An 18,802-nucleotide genomic window follows, 5' to 3' on the forward strand; every position below is an offset into this window, starting at 1 on the left:
AAAGATAGTATCCGCGCGGACGTGTCGAAGACACGTATTACCACGACCACGACCACGACCACGACCACGACCACGACCACGACCACGACCACGACCACGACCACGGCGGCGGCGCGCGAGAGTCCCCCTTGTTCTCTTTCACTCAACAAGGAAATGGGAAATCCAAGCCTTAAATACACTTCCCAATAGTGTTTCCAATACTATGTGGGATTGAGCATTACTCAACACTTCAAAGAAAATATAGCAATTTTTGTAGCATTTTCCCACTTAATCCATATCTAAAAATATTAAAACATTTTATCATATTAAAACTATATGTATAAGTTTGAATTGAAATGTAGATATCTACAACTCTTTTAATTCTCTTGATAAAATGTTTTAATATTTTTATATATTGATTAAGTGGGAAAATGCTACAAAAATTGCTATATTTTCTTTGAAGTGTTGAGTAATGTTCAATCCCACATAGTATTGGAAACACTATTGGGAAGTGTATTTAAGGCTTGGATTTCCCATTTCCTTGTTGAGTGAAAGAGAACAAGGGGGACTCTCGCGCGCCGCCGCCGCCGTCTCGTCTCGGGTCGTGGTCGTGGTCGTGGTCGTGGTCGTGGTCGTGGTCGTGGTCGTGGTCGTGGTAATGGTAATGGTAATGGTAATGGTAATACGTGTCTTCGACACGTCCGCGCGGATACTATCTTTTTAGAGAAAATTCTTAAGAAAGAAACAAATGCAATTGTTGGAACATTGTTATAGAATACTATATTTTTGGCTTGGGAACAATTGTTGGAATCGCGTTGCGATTTTCTGAATCGCATTGCGATTCTTGGAAACGCGTTGCGATTTTCTGAATCGAGTTGCGAATCTTGGAATCGCGTTGCGATTCTTGGAAACGCGTTGCGATTTTCTGAATCGCATTGCGATTCTTGGAATCGCGTTGCGATTTTCTGAATCGCGTTGCGATTCTCTTAATCGCATTGCGATTCTTGGAATCGCGTTGCGATTTTCTGAATCGCATTGCGATTCTTGGAAGATCGCGTTGCGATTTTCTGAATCGCATTGCGATTCTTGGAAGATCGCGTTGCGATTTTCTTTTCAACGTTGCGTTTTTCTAAATCGCGTTGCGATTTTGATATCGCGTTGCGATTTTGTTGGTCATTTTGGCAAATCAAAAAAAAGTTGATTAAAATCGTATATTATAAGATATTTTCGGTCACTGACGCTTTTTTCTCTTTAAAAAAACCATTATTCATTTAAAACTCAACACGTAGCACTAATTATAATTTTTCAAAAGTTTCTTTAAAATTCAAATATAAAAAATTAATTAAATTAAAAAACAAAAATAATAAATTAAACCTAATTACTGTAACTTAAAAATTAAAACAAAATCTACATCTTCTCCTCTCTCCTTGAAACTCTTCTTCTTCTTCTTTCTCCCTTGAAACTGAAAAGATTATCAATATTGAATAACAACCAAATATTTTTCATATAACTGATAAAAAAAATGAAACCATAATTTTTTTAAAATACATCTTCTCATCTTTATTTTTTTTTAAATAAATCTAATATTTCATCTCACTAAATCAATTAATTATGGGTCTCTTTATTATTTCGATAAAAGTTAACCTAAAAAGTAACTTTAGATCCTTTAACTATTTACATAATATTGGTTTTAATGTCCACATACTCTTTAGTTGTATCAATTTTGACACAGAAAATTAAATATGGATCAAATTGAACATTATCTATATTTTGAGTGCATTTGTGCAAATTAACCTTTAATAACATTTTGTTTTATTTTCCACTTTGCTATCTCTCGCGAGGCTAGAGTTGCTCCTCTTTACCAGTAGCTCCAGGCTTAAGAAAATACCTACAATTATTGGTTTTATAACCATTCTCAAGGTATAAAGGTCAGTACTAAATTTCTTTCTTTTCAAGCTTTATGCCCTTAGTTCTGATACGATATACCCTAATTTAACTGATTTATGCTTAAAATTTGGGGGTTTTTCAATAAATTAAGCGATGCTTTTGATTAATTAGACGGTGGGTTCCAAAAAATGTATTTTTTTATGTCTAATACTGCTTTGCTCCTTTGGAATTGGAGCTGGTAAGACTGTTGTTTGCCTTAGTCTGCTATACATATGACATGAGGAAATTATTGATTTTGTTGAATCTAATTCATTTGTTTTAATTTTTTTCATTGGTAATAACTTTTGAAGAGAAGCTCATCAGAAAAGGGGAAAAACTTATTGTGTTCGGTTTTAGTGAATATATATTGCTTTCTTTAATAATTTCTAGGTTGGTTTGATTTTATTGTAATTTGTAAAAACCAAACTGAAATTGAATTGCTAGATCGTTCAATGTTCATATTCTATCTCTTTTTCTGTTGCACTTGCAGTGATACATAGGTGCCTAACATAATGGCATGGTCAAGAATTTCTAGCAGAACTTCTCTCTTGAATCGTTTGAAGAATCCAGAAGTTTTGTTGCGTGAATCAAGGTAATAACCAGGTTACCAATATTCGACTCCGGGCTTTACAAGTGTCTTTCTTTTGCTTGAACCACTTGGTACTTAGAACTAGGACACAAGTTTTTCCATGATTTTATTTTAGGAAATACCTAAATTTATGCTTGATTGTGAATAATAATCTAAATTGTTCATTATCTTCTTTTCTTTAAATTCATTTGGAATTTGGATTCACCCAGAGTTCAAAATTTTGTTATTTTCAGTATTATATTTCTCCCAAATCCCAATCTGAATGCAATCTTACTACTCTCTGATGTGTACCACCTGGGTAAAAATTATGTTGATCCAGGTTTCTCCCCGATTCTTTATATCCGAGTTACAAGTTCTTTAAAGCTTCTTCTGGGTGTGGCAGCAATAATCTGATGCCAAGATGTGAATTTACCACAAGGCCTCTAACAAAGTCTTATGATTTCTGTTCTTATGGTTCTCGACGTTTACCAAGAATACCTGCCTTTAGCAGTCAGCGCCACTATGCTTCTCATGCATCCGTTGCTTCCACTGAGAAAAAATCCAAAAAGACTCTTTTGTATCTTACAGCATTAGTTTTTGCAATGGTGGGAAGTAGTTATGCTGCTGTCCCATTATATCGCAGATTCTGCCAGGCTACTGGGTATGGTGGTACAGTCCAACGCCGTGAGGTGAACCCTAGTTTATGATATTCTTATTCCTATATTTTTACTATTTCATATTTTTTATTTTCCTTATGTTGGTTTTCAACCATAAAATATATTTCTTTCTTTAGAGCGTCGAAGAAAAGATTGCTCGGCACGAAAAAGATGGGACAATGGCAACAAGGTGCGCTTTCTAGGCTTTGGATGTAAGAGCTTATCTTTATCTATATATTTCATAATTATGATCATAATGTCCTCCCTGTTAATTTTATTGCAATTCTATTTCAATGCTCAGCTCTTGTAGTTGTACCAATTTTTATGTTAAGCCTGGTTCAGCGGTTTCTTTCTTTCTTTTTACATGAGATTCTTGCAAGGCATAGAAATGAGTTTCCATGAGATCATTAAGTATTTATTTTAACTACTAGAGCATGAGGTCGTTCCCTCAATAAAAGACAGGTTATTATATTTAGAGAAAATAACTTCAGTGACAAAAAATGTCTTATAATATACGATTTTAACTAACTTTTTTTGGATTTGCCAAAATGACCAACTAAATCGCAATGCGATCTCCGGTATCGCAAATCAGTTTCCAGATTCGCAACGCGAACTTCGACTATCGCAACGCGAACTTGGACTATCGCAATGCGAAACGCGAACTTCGACTATCGCAATGCGAACTTGGACTATCGCAATGCGATTTACATATTCGCATTGCGATAGTTCAAGTTCGCGTTGCGATAGTCGAAGTTCGCGTTGCGATTTTCCAAATTCGTTGCGATAGTCGAAGTTCGCGTTGCGATTTTCCAAATTCGTTGCGATAGTCGAAGTTCGCGTTGCGATTTTCCAAATTCGTTACGATAGTCGAAGTTCGCGTTGCGATTTTCCAAATTCGTTGCGATAGTCGAAGTTCGCGTTGCGATTTATTCAAAATTCGTTGCGATAGTCCAAGTTAGCGTTGCGATTTATTCCAAATTCGTTGCGATAGTCCAAAATCGTAATGACTGGTGGTATTGCATTTGTTTCTTAAGAATTTTCTCTAAAAAGATAGTATTCGAGCGGACGTGTCGAAGACACGTATTATCACGACCACGAGACGAGACGGACGGCGGCGGCGGCGGCGCGCGAGAGTCCCCCTTGTTCTCTATCACTCAACAAGGAAGTGGGAAAACCAAGCCTTAAATATCATTCCCAATAGTGTTTACAATACTATATGGGATTGAACATTACCAACACTTGTTTCCAATACAATGTGATTATTCAGAAAACAATTAACAATCATGCACCTTAAAATAACTGAATCAGCAACCAATTGCATTAGTATTATACGATTAAATATATCATAATTAAAAGTCAATTTACAATCAATCGCGATTATTGCAATTTTAAGCAAAACATTCAAAAATAATATCACTATTTAAGGCTCAATCCCACATAGTATTGGAAACACTATTGGGAATGGTATTTAAGGTTTGGCTTTCCCACTTCCTTGTTGAGTGATAGAGAACAAGGGGGACTCTCGCGCGCCGCCGCCGTCTCGTCTCGGATCGTGGTCGTGATAATACGTGTCTTTGACACGTCCGCACGAATACTATAGTTTTAGAGAAAATTCTTAAGAAACAAATGCAATACCACCAGTCGTTGCGATTTTGGACTATCGCAACGAATTTGGAATAAATCGCAACGCGAACTTCGATTATCGCAACGAACTTGGAATAAATCGCAACGCGAACTTCGACTATCGCAACGAATTTGGAATAAATCGCAACGCGAACCTCGACTATCGCAACGAATTTGAAAAATCGCAACGCGAACTTGGACTATCGCAATGCGAATATGTAAATCGCAATGCGATAGTCGAAGTTCGCGTTGCGAATCTGGAAACTGATTTGCGATACCGGAGATCGCGTTGCGAATTATCGATCGCATTGCGATTTAGTTGGTCATTTTGGCAAATCCAAAAAAAGTTGGTTAAAATCGTATATTATAAGACATTTTTTGTCACTGAGGTTATTTTCTCTAATATTTATTATTTGATGATATAGAAACATTTAAACTTGTTTTGTTGAAAGAAACATTTATATTGGAGAAACAATTTAAATCAATAATGGTCTTAATGTGTTGTTTCTGGAAAAAAAAATCAATAGGGGAGTTGGATGTTTTATGAGATAAAAGGTTTCAAAAGACTGACTGCGAGGTGTTGCTCCCTTGTGATGGTGCACTTGCTCTATATGCCCATGTGGCTTCTTTACTATTGGGTAACAAATAGGAGCGAGGTGGTCGGATTGAGGATTATTCTTTATTTCGCATCAGCCTGTTTGTTGTATTCAGTTCAATCTAATATAGGCATTTGTAAGAGATGCTATTATGAAGCAGTTAGACTTCACGATAGAATTTTTCTTGTTCTTCTATATATTTGTTTGAGAATTTTGTACTTATTCTTGCAGGGAGATAGTAGTCCAGTTCAATGCTGATGTGGCAGATGGAATGCCCTGGAAATTTGTTCCTACACAAAGAGAGGTTCTTAACATTTTTATGTCGATTTTGGGCATTGTTAAGTGCTTTCATTTTTCAATTATTTCATCATTTTGTTTTTCTTCTAGGTGAGAGTCAAGCCTGGAGAAAGTGCCCTTGCTTTTTATACTGCTGAAAATCGAAGTTTGAAACCCATAACTGGAGTCTCTACATATAATGTCACCCCCATGAAGGTATTGGTGCATATGATCTAATGAAAATTGGGCCAATGATTTATTTATTACTTCTAAATTTAAGTTATTGGCATTTGTTTAGATCTTTGTTGATCTCTCATGCATTACTTGCTTATAAGCTTCTAGGATTTTTAACTATTTCTTGCTAGCTTTGATTCACTTAGTGTTATTTAGGCTTGACCATATACTTACTTTTTCAGTCTTCCTTTGATATTATTATTGTTCAAATAATTTAAGCTTTGTTGCTTCCTTTTTACTATTTTCTAGTTTGGATTGAAAATTTTGTCTGACGAGCTCTGCTATTCCTTTATCCTCTTTTGCACAAGTAGATCTTGTGACACAAGTATAATCCCTTCCGTTCTCCCGCCCTCTCTCTATGTCTAAATTTATTTCCTAAATATTTTAGTGGAATCTGCGCTTAATTTATGTCTAACCTCCTATCAAGTATGTTTGACTGTTTCTTTCTTTTATGGTTATAATTTTGCTTTTGGGGCCTCTAGGTGTCACAATAGGAGAATGTGCAACATTGTTTTTATCCTGGTCCAGGACTGGTCTGTGTTACAATCATAATCGAAATATTCTTTACTATTTTATCTTCAAGTTTGTGATTAAATTCTTGTGTTGATTGGAGTCAAATGTTAGGTTAGTTGCTTTGATTGGATGATCCCATTTCATAGTGGGAAAAAATTAGGTTGACATCTTTTGCAAGAAAAAAGAAATATTGTGCTTCCTACTTACGTAAGGTAGGCCTAAAATCTCCACTAGCTAGTCAAAATTCCAGTGTTGAGAGATAGCCCCTGATGCAGATTAAAGTTCAATTCAGAGCCATGCAATCAATTTCATATGCTTTTAGTAACAATTGGTTTCCTTTATTATCCTCTATTTGGCTGTTTTACATGGTTTGATTATACATTTTTGTAAATCGCCCGATGAAAGAAACACTATAATGAGCGTATTTAGGAAAGGGAAGGAAATCTTTGTGGTGAAAAATTGGTTATGTTGAAACAGATTAACTTACTGGTAAGATTTATTATTAAGGCGAGCCTTAGAATTTTGACTTTGTTTCTTGCACTTCTTTGTCCCCTTTCCAGGCTGCAGTTTATTTCAATAAAATACAGTGTTTTTGCTTTGAGGAGCAGCGTCTTCTCCCTGGAGAGCAGATTGACATGCCTGTAAGAAAATAAAGAGTGAATGTTTACTGTTGTAAGGGAAAAAATCAATTGTGATCTTTATTAACTTGGCTTATTTTTTTGCAGGTTTTCTTCTACCTAGATCCCGAGTTTGAAACAGATGCCCGAATGGATGGTATAAACAACATTATCTTATCCTATACTTTCTTCAAGGTTTCTGAAGAATAAAAGGGGAATATTGAAATTCATTGGTGAAAATAGAAATATCAATCACATGAGAACAAAAGTGTTGGGCTTCGAGGAACCAAACTCAAATTTAAGATCCCATTTTCATCAGCAACAAGAACTAGGACTTTTTTTTTCCCTGAATACAGAGAAAAGAGGATAAGCAACATTATTTTGTGAAAGAAATACAGGGAGAAGAACATTTTTTGTGAGAATTCTTTCCACCTTGTTTTTGGTGGAAACCATGTTACTTTCTATTAGGTTCTTTCCTAATTCCCAATGCAAAACCCAGCTGCTTGTAGCTATAGATTATGCTTGCCAAAAAATATTCAAATCATAGTGAATAACTTGATTGAGTTCTTGAGAAAACTATAGATTTCTAGAGATATAAGGATATAAAGAGTGTTTTACTTGCAATCTTTGTGCTAGGCGATGAATATACATCCCTGGAAGATGACCTTCAAGTCCTATGTCATAATTCGGGATACAGTTACAGGCGTTTAGTTCGCGGAAAAGATTATTATCAAGAGACAATCTTTTTCGAAATTGTATTTTCATGTTTAGTTCACGGAAAAAAAAATATCAGTTAATAATATTTTATTATCAATAGTAGTATTTTTTTATTAAAATAGTGTGAATGTTATTACCTTTAAATTCTTAATTATTAGACAATTACCTCCATTTTAGACAAAAATATTCTTAGAATAATGAATTTTTTTATATGGATCCTTATAAGTTTTTATTGTTTGTGTTTTACTTAAAATTCTAAACATAATAATAATATATAAATATTTTGATTTAATAAAATATTAATAAATGTGAGAGGTTAAAATTAATTTATATTTTTAATATTTGATATATTAATTATTTATAATTTTATGATGTGAACAAATGTAATTATTTTTAACTTTTAGCTATTAAAAATGGATCTTAAAATTGGAAAATAATATCTTTGTTTGTTCGAGATAATATATTATGTTTTAAAATTATATTATATATAAACAAATAAGATACTTATGAAAATTATTTAAGAATACAATTTTGATATACTAACTATGTTAATTTTTTTTTTCAAAAGTTAGATAATGTAACAATTAAAATATTTTTATGAATTTTTATTCAAATATTTGTAATTTAATATTAAAGTTTAACTTGTTAATATATATATATATATATATATATATCACAAGGATAATTTAGTAAAATATGCATTCAATTAATCTTATATTCCTTCAATCAAACACCGTAATCATATATTATTGTTAAGGTAATACAACATTCGCAGAGTAATGTTAGATTACAGTAATCTTATTCTCAAAGATAATATTATATTTCGTAAATCAAACCCCCGTTAAAGTAATAGAGACCATAGTTCCTCTCTTAGGTTTTAAATTCCGTGTGCCTCGTTTCTCTTGTACACTTTTCAACAGGTTGCCATTCTCTGGTGTAGCTCCTTCATTCTCGTCACCTCGGGAATGCAGTTAGTTTTTGAAACCCGGACTTCGATAGTGGCATGTGTCATTGCTTTGATAGCTGAATGAATAGCATCAAGTTGAGCATACATGTTATCGTATTTCAAATTGGTAATTGGATCCACTATCCCTTGATTGAGATAATCTTACATTTCATTAACCAAACTCCCCTTACGATAACAGAGACCATAGTTCTTCTTTGATGCGGGATCGGGTTTTAAATTCCCACTAAAGAGTGTGAAAATGTATACGTCCATCGGTATATTGGGTTTCATCCGTGTGCCTCGTTTCTCTTGTACACTTTTCAACAGGTTGCCATTGTGCATTCTCTGGTGTAGCTCCTGCTTCATTCTCGTCACCTCGGGAATGCCAGTTGGTTTTGAAACCCGGACGTCGATAGTGGTATGTCTCATTGCTTTGATAGCTAATCAAGTTGAGCATAAAACATATTTCAAATTGGTAATTGGATCCACTATCCAATTAAGATATCAAGGTAATGCACAGTTACTTGTTTGTCAAGGCTGAGTTCAACAAGAGCATTGTTGCATTGCTGGGAGAAGATTAGATGTTACAGCCTTGCGTGACTACGTGTAGTTACTCGCATTGTTGGAGATAATATTAGCAACAAAAGGGAAATGAATCAGCTGTTAAGCTGAATTAATATCATTCTCAACTCTTTCTGCTACTTTTCTCTCTAATTTCTGATTGCAAATGGAGATTTCTTCCTATTTCAATACCGGTCCAGCACTTTTCTTCCTCTTGTGTTCATAACATTAGAGCAGAGCTGATGATCAGAGGTTTTGAAATTTTCGTTCCCTATAGTAATGCAAGTAATCTGAGTCCGAGGAAGGTGGGGCTGAACTCACTGCTGAACCCAGTTTCGAGCTTTGATAGGATCAGTCATATTCAGACGATACTTGTTGCCAAGTCCGGTAATGAAATCGACGTTTGTATCGGAGAAGGCAACGAGAATGTTGGGATCGGCACTACAAAGAAGGCGACTCGAGATGGAGATGGAAGATTGTTTGCAATTTGGCCATAGTTTTTTTTCTACTCCAAGACCAAGTATTTGGGTTGATGAATCTGAAAATAAGCCAAAACAAGTTAACAAAAACAACGGAATAACATCATCCGCCAAACTCGACAGTATTTGTTAAGAGAATATTATTTGAAGATATCCGGACAACTTCTTGTTTCGTGAGGCCGCCGTGACCGGTAATAGGAAGCTGCTCACATGAAGAGAAGCCGATGAGGAGTGTGAGCAAACAGCAGAAGAGTGAGAGAGGTGAAAGTGGCGATGGCCAAGCTGCTAGTGGGTGGAGCTTTGACGTTGTAATTAGTTGAAGAGTCGGTCAACAGTAGTCAAATGGGCCCTCTAGCATGGCACCCAACTGCTTAATTAAGCGTTTAACGGTTCATCTCAGCTTGACATCACCAATTGTTAACGTCAAGTGATCATTTTATTATAATAGATAACATTAATGACCAATTTATAATTTTTGAAAGTTCAACGGGAAAAATGGAAACTCAAAGTTTAGTAACCATTGGTGTAGTTTACCTAATTTATTTAAACATTCAGTTCTTTTAAAACACGTGTATAACATTCATCCCCTTGGTATAGGCAGTGTTGCTTACAATGTAGTCCATGGTCCAAGGTGTTGGTTACGAGGGTGAATATCGTCATTTCAGAATACTTTTCTGCTGATGAAGTTACTCTTACCAAAGGATTTCTAACAACCTTCAAAATTTATATTTTTAAAGCTTATTAGTTGTGATTGCCATCTGATACACCCATTGTACCAGCTTAAACAGAAACTACAAGTCACTATTTACTGGAAGACAACTCTACCAGAGGCATGTGCCAATCCAGGAAGGAGTCAGAAAAGATGGGGAAGGGTAACATTCAATGAAAACTCGATCGATAGCCATAACAAAACTTCATTAGTCCACAGATTCCAACATAAAATTTTAACTTCCTGGGAAAAAATCTGATTTAGTTAATCCCCACACCTACTTATCACTCACAAGTCTTAAAAACAAGTACCTACTCAAAATATCCTGTTTGAAGGGCCCATGGTACTTTTCAAGTAGAGGCATCTCACCTGCCAATCAACACAAATTCAATCAGATTTATGCAAAAAAAAAATCCAATTGAGTGTTAAATCAAATGACATGCATTTTGTATACACTTATGCGGTTCGAGAGGATTTAATAGCACCATGTCTTCAGTGAGCTTAAGTAAAGGATTACAAGGCTCAAGGTTAGATTAGGATCCAAATGAAGAGTTAAAATAAAGGCCTGTATATGGAAAATACAGCAAACTGCCATGCTATATATATATATATATATATATATAACAAGGAAAAAATTAACATATACTAGAACATTCCTCAATAAAAAAAAATTGAGGACCCCAGAATCCTGTATGCAAACCATCAAGGAAGAAATAAATTATGTGGAAGGAGTACCCAAGCAACCTAAAGAAATAGAAGCTGAGAAAACTCACATTTTGCCAGTTTTTCTTCAATAATGAAACAAGGAAATTCACACTCATTTGCACATTCTGGAAGATCTGCTTCTCCTCCATTGCTACATTCCCTACAGCCACTCCCATGCAAAGAACCTTCTTCAACTGGAACTTCACCATTGCCTTGGTCTCATTCACTTTGGACTCAAGGGATTCCTGGTGAGTAACGAGGGTCGGGAATTTCCCTGCATTTGTGCACAAAAAACCACAAGATCATGATTTAGAATCACAAATGAAAAACAATGTAGTTAGTCTCCCAACAAAGTAAAAATTGATGAAAAAAGATGCAATACAGACATGGAACACTTGCCTGCTTTGTTGAGACCAGGACCCAAGAGACGAGGAATCTGCTTGATGACTGATTCAGAAGCCAAAAAGGCATGATACTTCTTGGCAAGCTTTTTCACCAACTTCTTATTCTTGTTTAGCTTCTTCAGTGCTTCAACATCCATATAATCCAAACCTATCTTCTCAGCCTGCAGTACAAATTAAACCATTAAAAAAACTCATTGCACAAATGGCCATTGAAAGGTTAAAAGCAGTGTTGTAACGGGTGCAAGGGGAACTTCAGGAGCTAGAAGAGTTACACAGTTGCCTCAGATACAAGGCATAAAAGGAGTTCACACCTGAGTGAATCAAGGCACAATATATGTGTACAAGTATATAAAATAAGCTATGTACCAATAAATTCTAAGAGTGATCCAATTTATCTATGAAAGATGCAACTTTATTTTTATCAGCAATATACATGATTTTCTTATGGTTCCATGATTATTATTGAATATGCAACAATTGAGAAAGAAGAGAGTTCAATACTACCCCCTTCTTACTAGTAAAGATACATTTAATGAAAAAGTTAAAAACAAAGAAACTAAAGGAAATTCCAATCAACCCAGCCTTTTTATTTGTTTCACCTTAAAAACATGTGTGCCTAGGCTCACGCACCATGAACCTATTAAAATGCACCTCACCTGGAAGGATTTAAGGCACATTTGTCGTCTATTTCTAAGGAGAAACATATGGGGACACCTATGTACTATAAGTAAACAAAGTTTGATTTAAGAAAGCAGCAAATTTACCTCTTCAACATGTTGAGCATCTCCAAGCATGCAGATCTTCATCTTCGGGCGAGGAATGTGTGGCAGCTTCACAGAACCACTGAAACGCTTGTCTTTCTGGGGATCATAGTTTTTCAACCCAATCTGGAGTTCAATGGTTTCAATAAACTTCCGTTGTTTCTCCTTCGACTGAGCCACAATGGTTGAAATAGCTTCTCTAAGGGCATCACTCTGAAGCTTACTGCAAATAGTAAAATAAAAAATATTTCAAGGAAAGAAAAGAACAAACCACAACGTGAGTCATAAAATGAACAACCAAAATGGTACATAAATCAGGTCAATACATGCACTCGAAACCTAAAAATTTACAGAGTTCAAATACAAAACCTAAAAATAGAGTAAGAAGTACCTAAAAATAGAGAGTAAGAAGTACAATTTTCCATCATTAAAGAAACCAATCATCGCAAAACCAGTCTAATCAACGAGCTAAAAAAATCGAGAGCCCACAAAGAATATACTAATTACACCTAAGAACAAAGACATTTCCTGTTTCATAGTGGAAATGAACCAACAAATTACCCTATAACAATAGCAAGATTAAGGGCATAGAATATAAATTAAACAAGAGATAAAAAAATCGAAATTTCCAGGACCCAATTTGTAAAGTTGGATATTTAGCCTCAGAATATATGTAAAAAGATGAAAAATCATAGAAAAAAATTCCCGATTGATAAAATGATGTACAAAGAATGAAAAACTAAATTTACCTCATCTCTGAAACTCCTTTCCTTCGGGGAACAAAGCTACAAAAATTTAACCTGTAAAACAAAGTTTGAAGTCATCAACAAGCAAAGAAGAATGTAGGGATTAATGTTAGATCTGAGGAATGAATGGAAAGCTACAGCTATGGAAGGTTTATCGAGAAAGAGGAGAGAGTAACTACCAGAGAATAGAGAAGCTGATTCTCTGTGGATACTGGAAAATAAATAGGGAAAATGGCGATAATAAAACCCTAGCGGGCGATGACATTGGGCCAGGGTCGGGTCTAGCCTTGGTTCGGGTTTGGATCTAAAGTCTAAACCAAAACTATAATTCTTAGATTTAAGGATGAATCGTCGGATTAATCACTTCTCTTTTATATTCGTATATTTTTATTTATTATATTTAAAAATTATGTTTCGTTCATTTATATTACAATTTATTAAATTTTAATTATTTATTATTATATTTTGATCATTGAATCCTTAAAAAAATTATTTTACTAATTTTAAAAACTTTATTTTTACTTTTTAAAGTCATAAGAGAATGGGGCGGATTCTGGATGTTAAAGACTTGAGCTAATTTTTTTAATAAAATCAATGAGATGACTTTATTTGCATCGTGTTTGATCAACGACAAGAAGGGTAGGATTTTTATGGTTTTTAATTTACTGTTACATAGGGCTGTGTTTTTCAATCTCGATATGCTATTGAGTTTCGTAAGCATGCCAGGTAGTTGTTTTAGGAGAAATAATGTTAAATTCAAGAATTTTAATAAATTTGACATTTTCTTATATCTTCCTACTGGGATCCTTTGGAAAATACGAAGGTTGGTGGAAAAAAAAGTTCGAGCATTAATCTTGAAAGTTGTAAATGAAATCAGAGAAGTTTGATTCATTGTTCATCAATGAAATTTAAAGTTTGACCTGTGATCGTCGCCAGGGACAAAGTGTGCAATGCAAGGTGGAAGCTGGGGTGTAGGCAAGATGAAAAAACATAAAAGTACATTTAACGTTTCAATAATCAAAACTTAATATATGATAACATAAATGATTAAAATTTAAATTTTATGAATTTAATGAGTAAAAATGTACAAATATAAATGATCATTCTTATAGTTCATCGAATGATATATATATATATACATATATGTATATTTACGAAAAAATATTAGTATAAAACAATTATTCATTATTAGGCAAATGAAAATAAAATAAAATAATTCATGAAACGAAGAAGAGACATGACTAAGGGTGTAAACGAGTCGAGTCGAGCTTGAGTATCGCCGAGCTCTACTCGAACTCGAAAACTTTAAATGTAAGCTCGATTCGAGTCGAAACTCGCGAGCCTAAAATTTTCAAGCTCGACTCGAACTCGAAAGATAATATTAAAACTCGACTCGAACTCGAAAAGACTCGAATTCAAAAAAAAAATCAGGAGCTCGATTAAAGTTCGAAACTCGAGCTCAATTGAAGCCCATCCCCTTTTATACACCCACTTTACCCCTTATTCCCCCAAGAACCACCGATGTGGTATACCAACTAATTTTCATTTGAATGACTGGAATCCAAAAGGCACTGACAGAACGGGCCATACAAGGCTGAGTCTGAATAGCGAATCCTCCAGCAGGCCTACGGGTATGAATTGTCAAACCATTAGCTGCAATTACACCATATGAGAAAGGAGAAACAGCCATAAAACTTCCTTTACGGCCTCCATCAAACATGTGACATGTGAGTTGGAGAAGAGTACAAAGAATGGTAAGCAATCCCAGGAGAACCAAGTGGACCACTCTTTGATTTTGGTCTTCTTTGTAGATGCAAGTTCGATTTCCTCACACATGCATCCCCAGAAACAGGACTGAAAATCCACCTCTCAGCATCTTCCCACTTTAAAGGCAAGGTCTTTCCATTGTTCAGAGGTAACACCCCAGCAGCATTCGCTTGTCTCCTTGCACCATTGTTTATGCAATGCCACACGTTCAAAAACTCCAACCCTTCTGCATTCCAGAACTCAATTGGTGATGATGATTGGGAGTCCCAGGACTAGGAATTGCATTCGATTTCCGTGTTGGAACAATGCTTTTCTTCATAGTCCACAACCGAGGAGACAATGCAGAAACATTGGGGGATGGTGTCCGACGTCTGTTTGGTCCTGTGGAGGGGCTCTCGACCAGGAGAAAAAAGGGGAGAGTTTGAGAACTCTCTAAATGGGGGTGGTTGTTTAGTTTTTAGGATTAGGCTGTCGACCGGGATAAAAACGGTGGTAGATGGCTGTCGGTGACGCCTAATGCCGACGGTGAGAGGCGTGTTTACTGTCTTTTTTTTTCTGTCCTGTGTTCTGAGTTCTGAGTTCCAAATTCCTAACCTTTCGCTTCAAATGGCTTCACCCGCAAACCCCGATTTGCTTTTAGAGTTTTAAACAAAACATGAACAGAGTTAACTGGCTTTTAAGTGAGAGACGAAAACAGACAAGTGGGACTGAGTTTTGTTACATCTGGTTGGCTTGTCTTTAAAAGGAAACTGCACACACTACGACACAAGTACAACTGTCAACTGAGAATAGAAAAACATACGTCATATTAATTTTCTGTATAGATAGGTTAAACGATAATCGAATACGAATTAAATTATTAATTGATTAAAGAATCTATTGTTTTTATTGAAGTTTTGAATTTAAATAATATATATATGAAAAATATAAATATTTATTATCAAATAATTAGACGTCTTTAAATAATATTATCTTTTATTTATTTTAGATTTATTAGAAAAATAAAAAGTGAATTATATATTTCATATATTATGGTCGTATTATTGTATTATTATATATAAGGAAGCTAATTCTGGAGGCATCGTGGATGCCATTCACCACAAGTAACTAATTCATTATGGCATTATTTAACATAATGATAAATCATTCAATCGGTTAACTTTTGGATAAATTACACATTTCATCATTTAATTATATATACTTTTAAATTTTGCCACAAGAATAAAAAATTGCAAACAAATCACTAAATTTAGTTCTTCAAATATGATGTTGGTAAGTCAGTTCTTGAAATATTATGCTAGTGAGTCAGTGTTTGAAATCAATGACGGTGTCGATAGTCATCATTGAGATATGATAAAATCATGTATCAATCAACAAGTTGTGTATATTTATTTTGCATGTTGATATGTTTATGTATAAGTATGCGAATGATTTATTTAGGAGTCACATAACATCATTTTGCATAATTTGTATGTTATCTTAATGTGCATAACTTAATCCCTATCACATAATCGGATTAAGGGTTTAGGACTTAGGGATTAGAATTTAGGGTTCATTACAAATACATTAATTAATCGACTTGATACTAATTAACAAGGTAAGTACAATATAATATATTGATATTAAATGTTGCTCACAACTTGATATTAATTAATCAATATAGTTCTTGAAATATTATGTTTAGGGTTTATTATAAAATTTTATAATTATTAATAATGTATTTTTAATATATTTTTAATAATATAATTTTAAAAACATCTAAAATTATAATATAACATTTTTTTAGTAGTTCACAAATTTTTCGAATCAAATATCGAGTAGTTCGTTTCGGTTAGTCAAGAACTATTATGGAGCCCACTGGTTTGGATGTGGAAGGGAACACGCATAGCCGCGGAGGCAGGCAGCCAAAAATTGGAATTTGCTTAACCAGAGAGGTGGAAAAGTAACGAGCGTTGTCTAGTGCCTATCCTTCAAATAATTTCATTAAAGAAATAGAAAAGAAAAACCAATCGAAAAGAATAAGGAAACCTCGAATCCAACTCGTCAACAGAGCTTGTCTGCAGTTCATCACTCACTTCAAATCTTTTTCTCTGATTTCGGGTAAGTTTTATTTTTCTTTTTCGTTTATTTTTCATTTGATGTGAAATTTGAGATATTTAGCAAATGCCGAAATGCTAATTGGATTTATATGTACTGTCAATTCTGGGATTATTCTATTTTCTGAGTTGTTGAATTGATACTAGACCCTAAAAGCTCACGTTTTAACAACCCAGTACTTTATTTTGAATTTGATCCTTTGCTTGAAGATATTAGATCTTTATTTATTTGGAATACATTGAGATTATGTTACTTAAATTTCCCTTTGAACCCCCTATTATACGCTTAAGTTTGCTTTATTTGTATGTGAAATTTGTTTGAAGATATAAATAAAGATAATGTTTTTGTGACGTTTCGTGTCTGCTTAAACGCAGGACTTTTCTCCCTCCTGGGAAAGAATACTTGGGCAATGATTTCAACCTATGTCAATTTTATTTGTTGAGTTTTGAAGAATTTGTGTTTGCTTGTATCTACTCGAGTATCTTCAGAAAACCCAATTTGTGGATTTGAGGCTTCTGATCTTTTGTGGCAAAGCAATGGAGCAGCTACCGGTTGAAGTTATTGGAAACATTTTGTCTCGTCTTGGAGGTGCCCGGGATGTGGTTATAGCCTCTACAACATGTAAAAAATGGCGAGAAGCTTGTCGGAAACACCTTCACACCCTAGCATTTAACTCTAGTGATTTTCCTCCTTATCGTGACGTTACACCTAGACAATTAGAGATCCTGATTACTCAAACAATATTCCAAACTACCGGATTGCAAGGCCTATCGGTTTTGATAGATGATGTTGATGAGTTCCCAGATTCAACTGTAATTGCTTGGCTTATGTATACCAGGGAAACCTTACGCCGGTTGTTTTACAATGTTCGAACTAGTCCAAATGTTAACATCCTTGAAATTTGTGGGAGGCAAAAGCTGGAAACTTTGGCACTAGCCCACAATTCAATAACAGGGGTTGAACCTAATTTTCAGAGATTTCCTTGTTTAAAGTCCCTCTCTCTGAGTCATGTTAGTATTTCAGCATTGGATTTGAGTCTTTTGCTCACTGCATGTCCGAAGCTCGAGAACTTAGAACTTGTTAGTCCAGAGATATGGATGTCAGATGCTCAAGTGACAGTGGAATTGAGCAGCCCTACATTAAAGAGTATTTATGTTGAAGCGATTAGTTTGGATAAATTTATGCTGGAGGCGGATAGTGTCGAGAGCTTGCACTTGAGGGATTGTGCCCTTGAACTTTTTGAACTGATTGGGAAAGGTACTCTGAAATATTTTAAGATTGATGACGTTAGCGTGATACATCTTGACATTGGTGAGAATATCGATAATCTCGAGGTGGTTGATGTTAGTAACTTCACAATCAGCTGGCCAAAATTATATCAGATGATTTCAGGATCCTTGAAATTGAAGAAGCTTCGGCTTTGGGATGTGGCCTTTGATGATGAAGACGAGGTTTTGGACTTGGAAACAATTGCTATTTGTTTTCCACAGTTGAAACATCTTGCTTTAAGTTATGAACTGAGAGATGTTGTAATGCATTATGGTCTTGAAAGGTCTTCTAATTTGGAGAATGTTATGGTGCTAGAGCTCGGATGGACTGTAATTAATGATCTCTTCTCGCATTGGGTTGAGGAGCTACTAGAACGGTGCCCAAATCTTAGAAAAATGATTATTTTTGGATCTATCTCTGAATCCAAGTCGCATGAAGAATGCCAAATATTGGCCAATTTCACCTCAACTATTGTTAAGTTGATGAGGAAATATATGAATGTAGAGGTGCAGTTTGAATATGAGTAAAATTTTCTCAGTTGATTGTTAAACTCACCTTGATGATTCAGCTATAAATTATATGAGCAGATATGAGGGTAAGATTCACATATTGCTTGAATTTCTTCAGTTCGATTAAAAAGTATATGCAGCTGG

The 18,802-nt window shown here is 34.8% G+C and overlaps 3 protein-coding genes across 3 annotated transcripts; 2 read left to right on the top strand and 1 right to left on the bottom strand.

Annotated features, from left to right (window-relative positions):
* The first annotated feature begins 1,851 nt into the window (after positions 1–1,851).
* On the top strand, positions 1,852–7,366 carry LOC120116343 (cytochrome c oxidase assembly protein COX11, mitochondrial-like). Its single transcript, XM_039136855.1, has 9 exons — positions 1,852–1,901; positions 2,198–2,217; positions 2,399–2,497; positions 2,814–3,162; positions 3,267–3,319; positions 5,580–5,652; positions 5,736–5,840; positions 6,932–7,012; positions 7,097–7,366. Exons 3-9 carry the CDS (start codon positions 2,418–2,420, stop codon positions 7,196–7,198), a joined length of 843 nt encoding a protein of 280 aa, XP_038992786.1. The 5' UTR covers positions 1,852–1,901; positions 2,198–2,217; positions 2,399–2,417; the 3' UTR covers positions 7,199–7,366.
* Positions 7,367–10,569: 3,203 nt separating this feature from the next.
* On the bottom strand, positions 10,570–13,294 carry LOC120116344 (60S ribosomal protein L10a-1-like). Its single transcript, XM_039136856.1, has 7 exons — positions 13,196–13,294; positions 13,020–13,070; positions 12,274–12,493; positions 11,505–11,670; positions 11,174–11,379; positions 10,708–10,769; positions 10,570–10,668 (listed from the first exon to the last, which is right to left on the bottom strand). The coding sequence occupies exons 1-6, from the start codon at positions 13,279–13,281 to the stop codon at positions 10,716–10,718; spliced, it is 783 nt and encodes a 260-aa protein (XP_038992787.1). The 5' UTR covers positions 13,282–13,294; the 3' UTR covers positions 10,570–10,668; positions 10,708–10,715.
* Positions 13,295–16,735: 3,441 nt separating this feature from the next.
* LOC120116310 (F-box/LRR-repeat protein At1g67190-like) lies at positions 16,736–18,756 on the top strand. Its single transcript, XM_039136826.1, has 2 exons — positions 16,736–16,883; positions 17,255–18,756. Exon 2 carries the CDS (start codon positions 17,417–17,419, stop codon positions 18,674–18,676), a length of 1,260 nt encoding a protein of 419 aa, XP_038992757.1. The 5' UTR covers positions 16,736–16,883; positions 17,255–17,416; the 3' UTR covers positions 18,677–18,756.
* The last annotated feature ends 46 nt before the right edge of the window (positions 18,757–18,802 follow it).

The sequence above is a fragment of the Hibiscus syriacus genome, unplaced genomic scaffold, assembly GCF_006381635.1.
Source record: "Hibiscus syriacus cultivar Baekdansim isolate YM2019G1 unplaced genomic scaffold, ASM638163v2 tig00110293_pilon, whole genome shotgun sequence".
Classification (NCBI taxonomy): Eukaryota; Viridiplantae; Streptophyta; class Magnoliopsida; order Malvales; family Malvaceae; genus Hibiscus; species Hibiscus syriacus.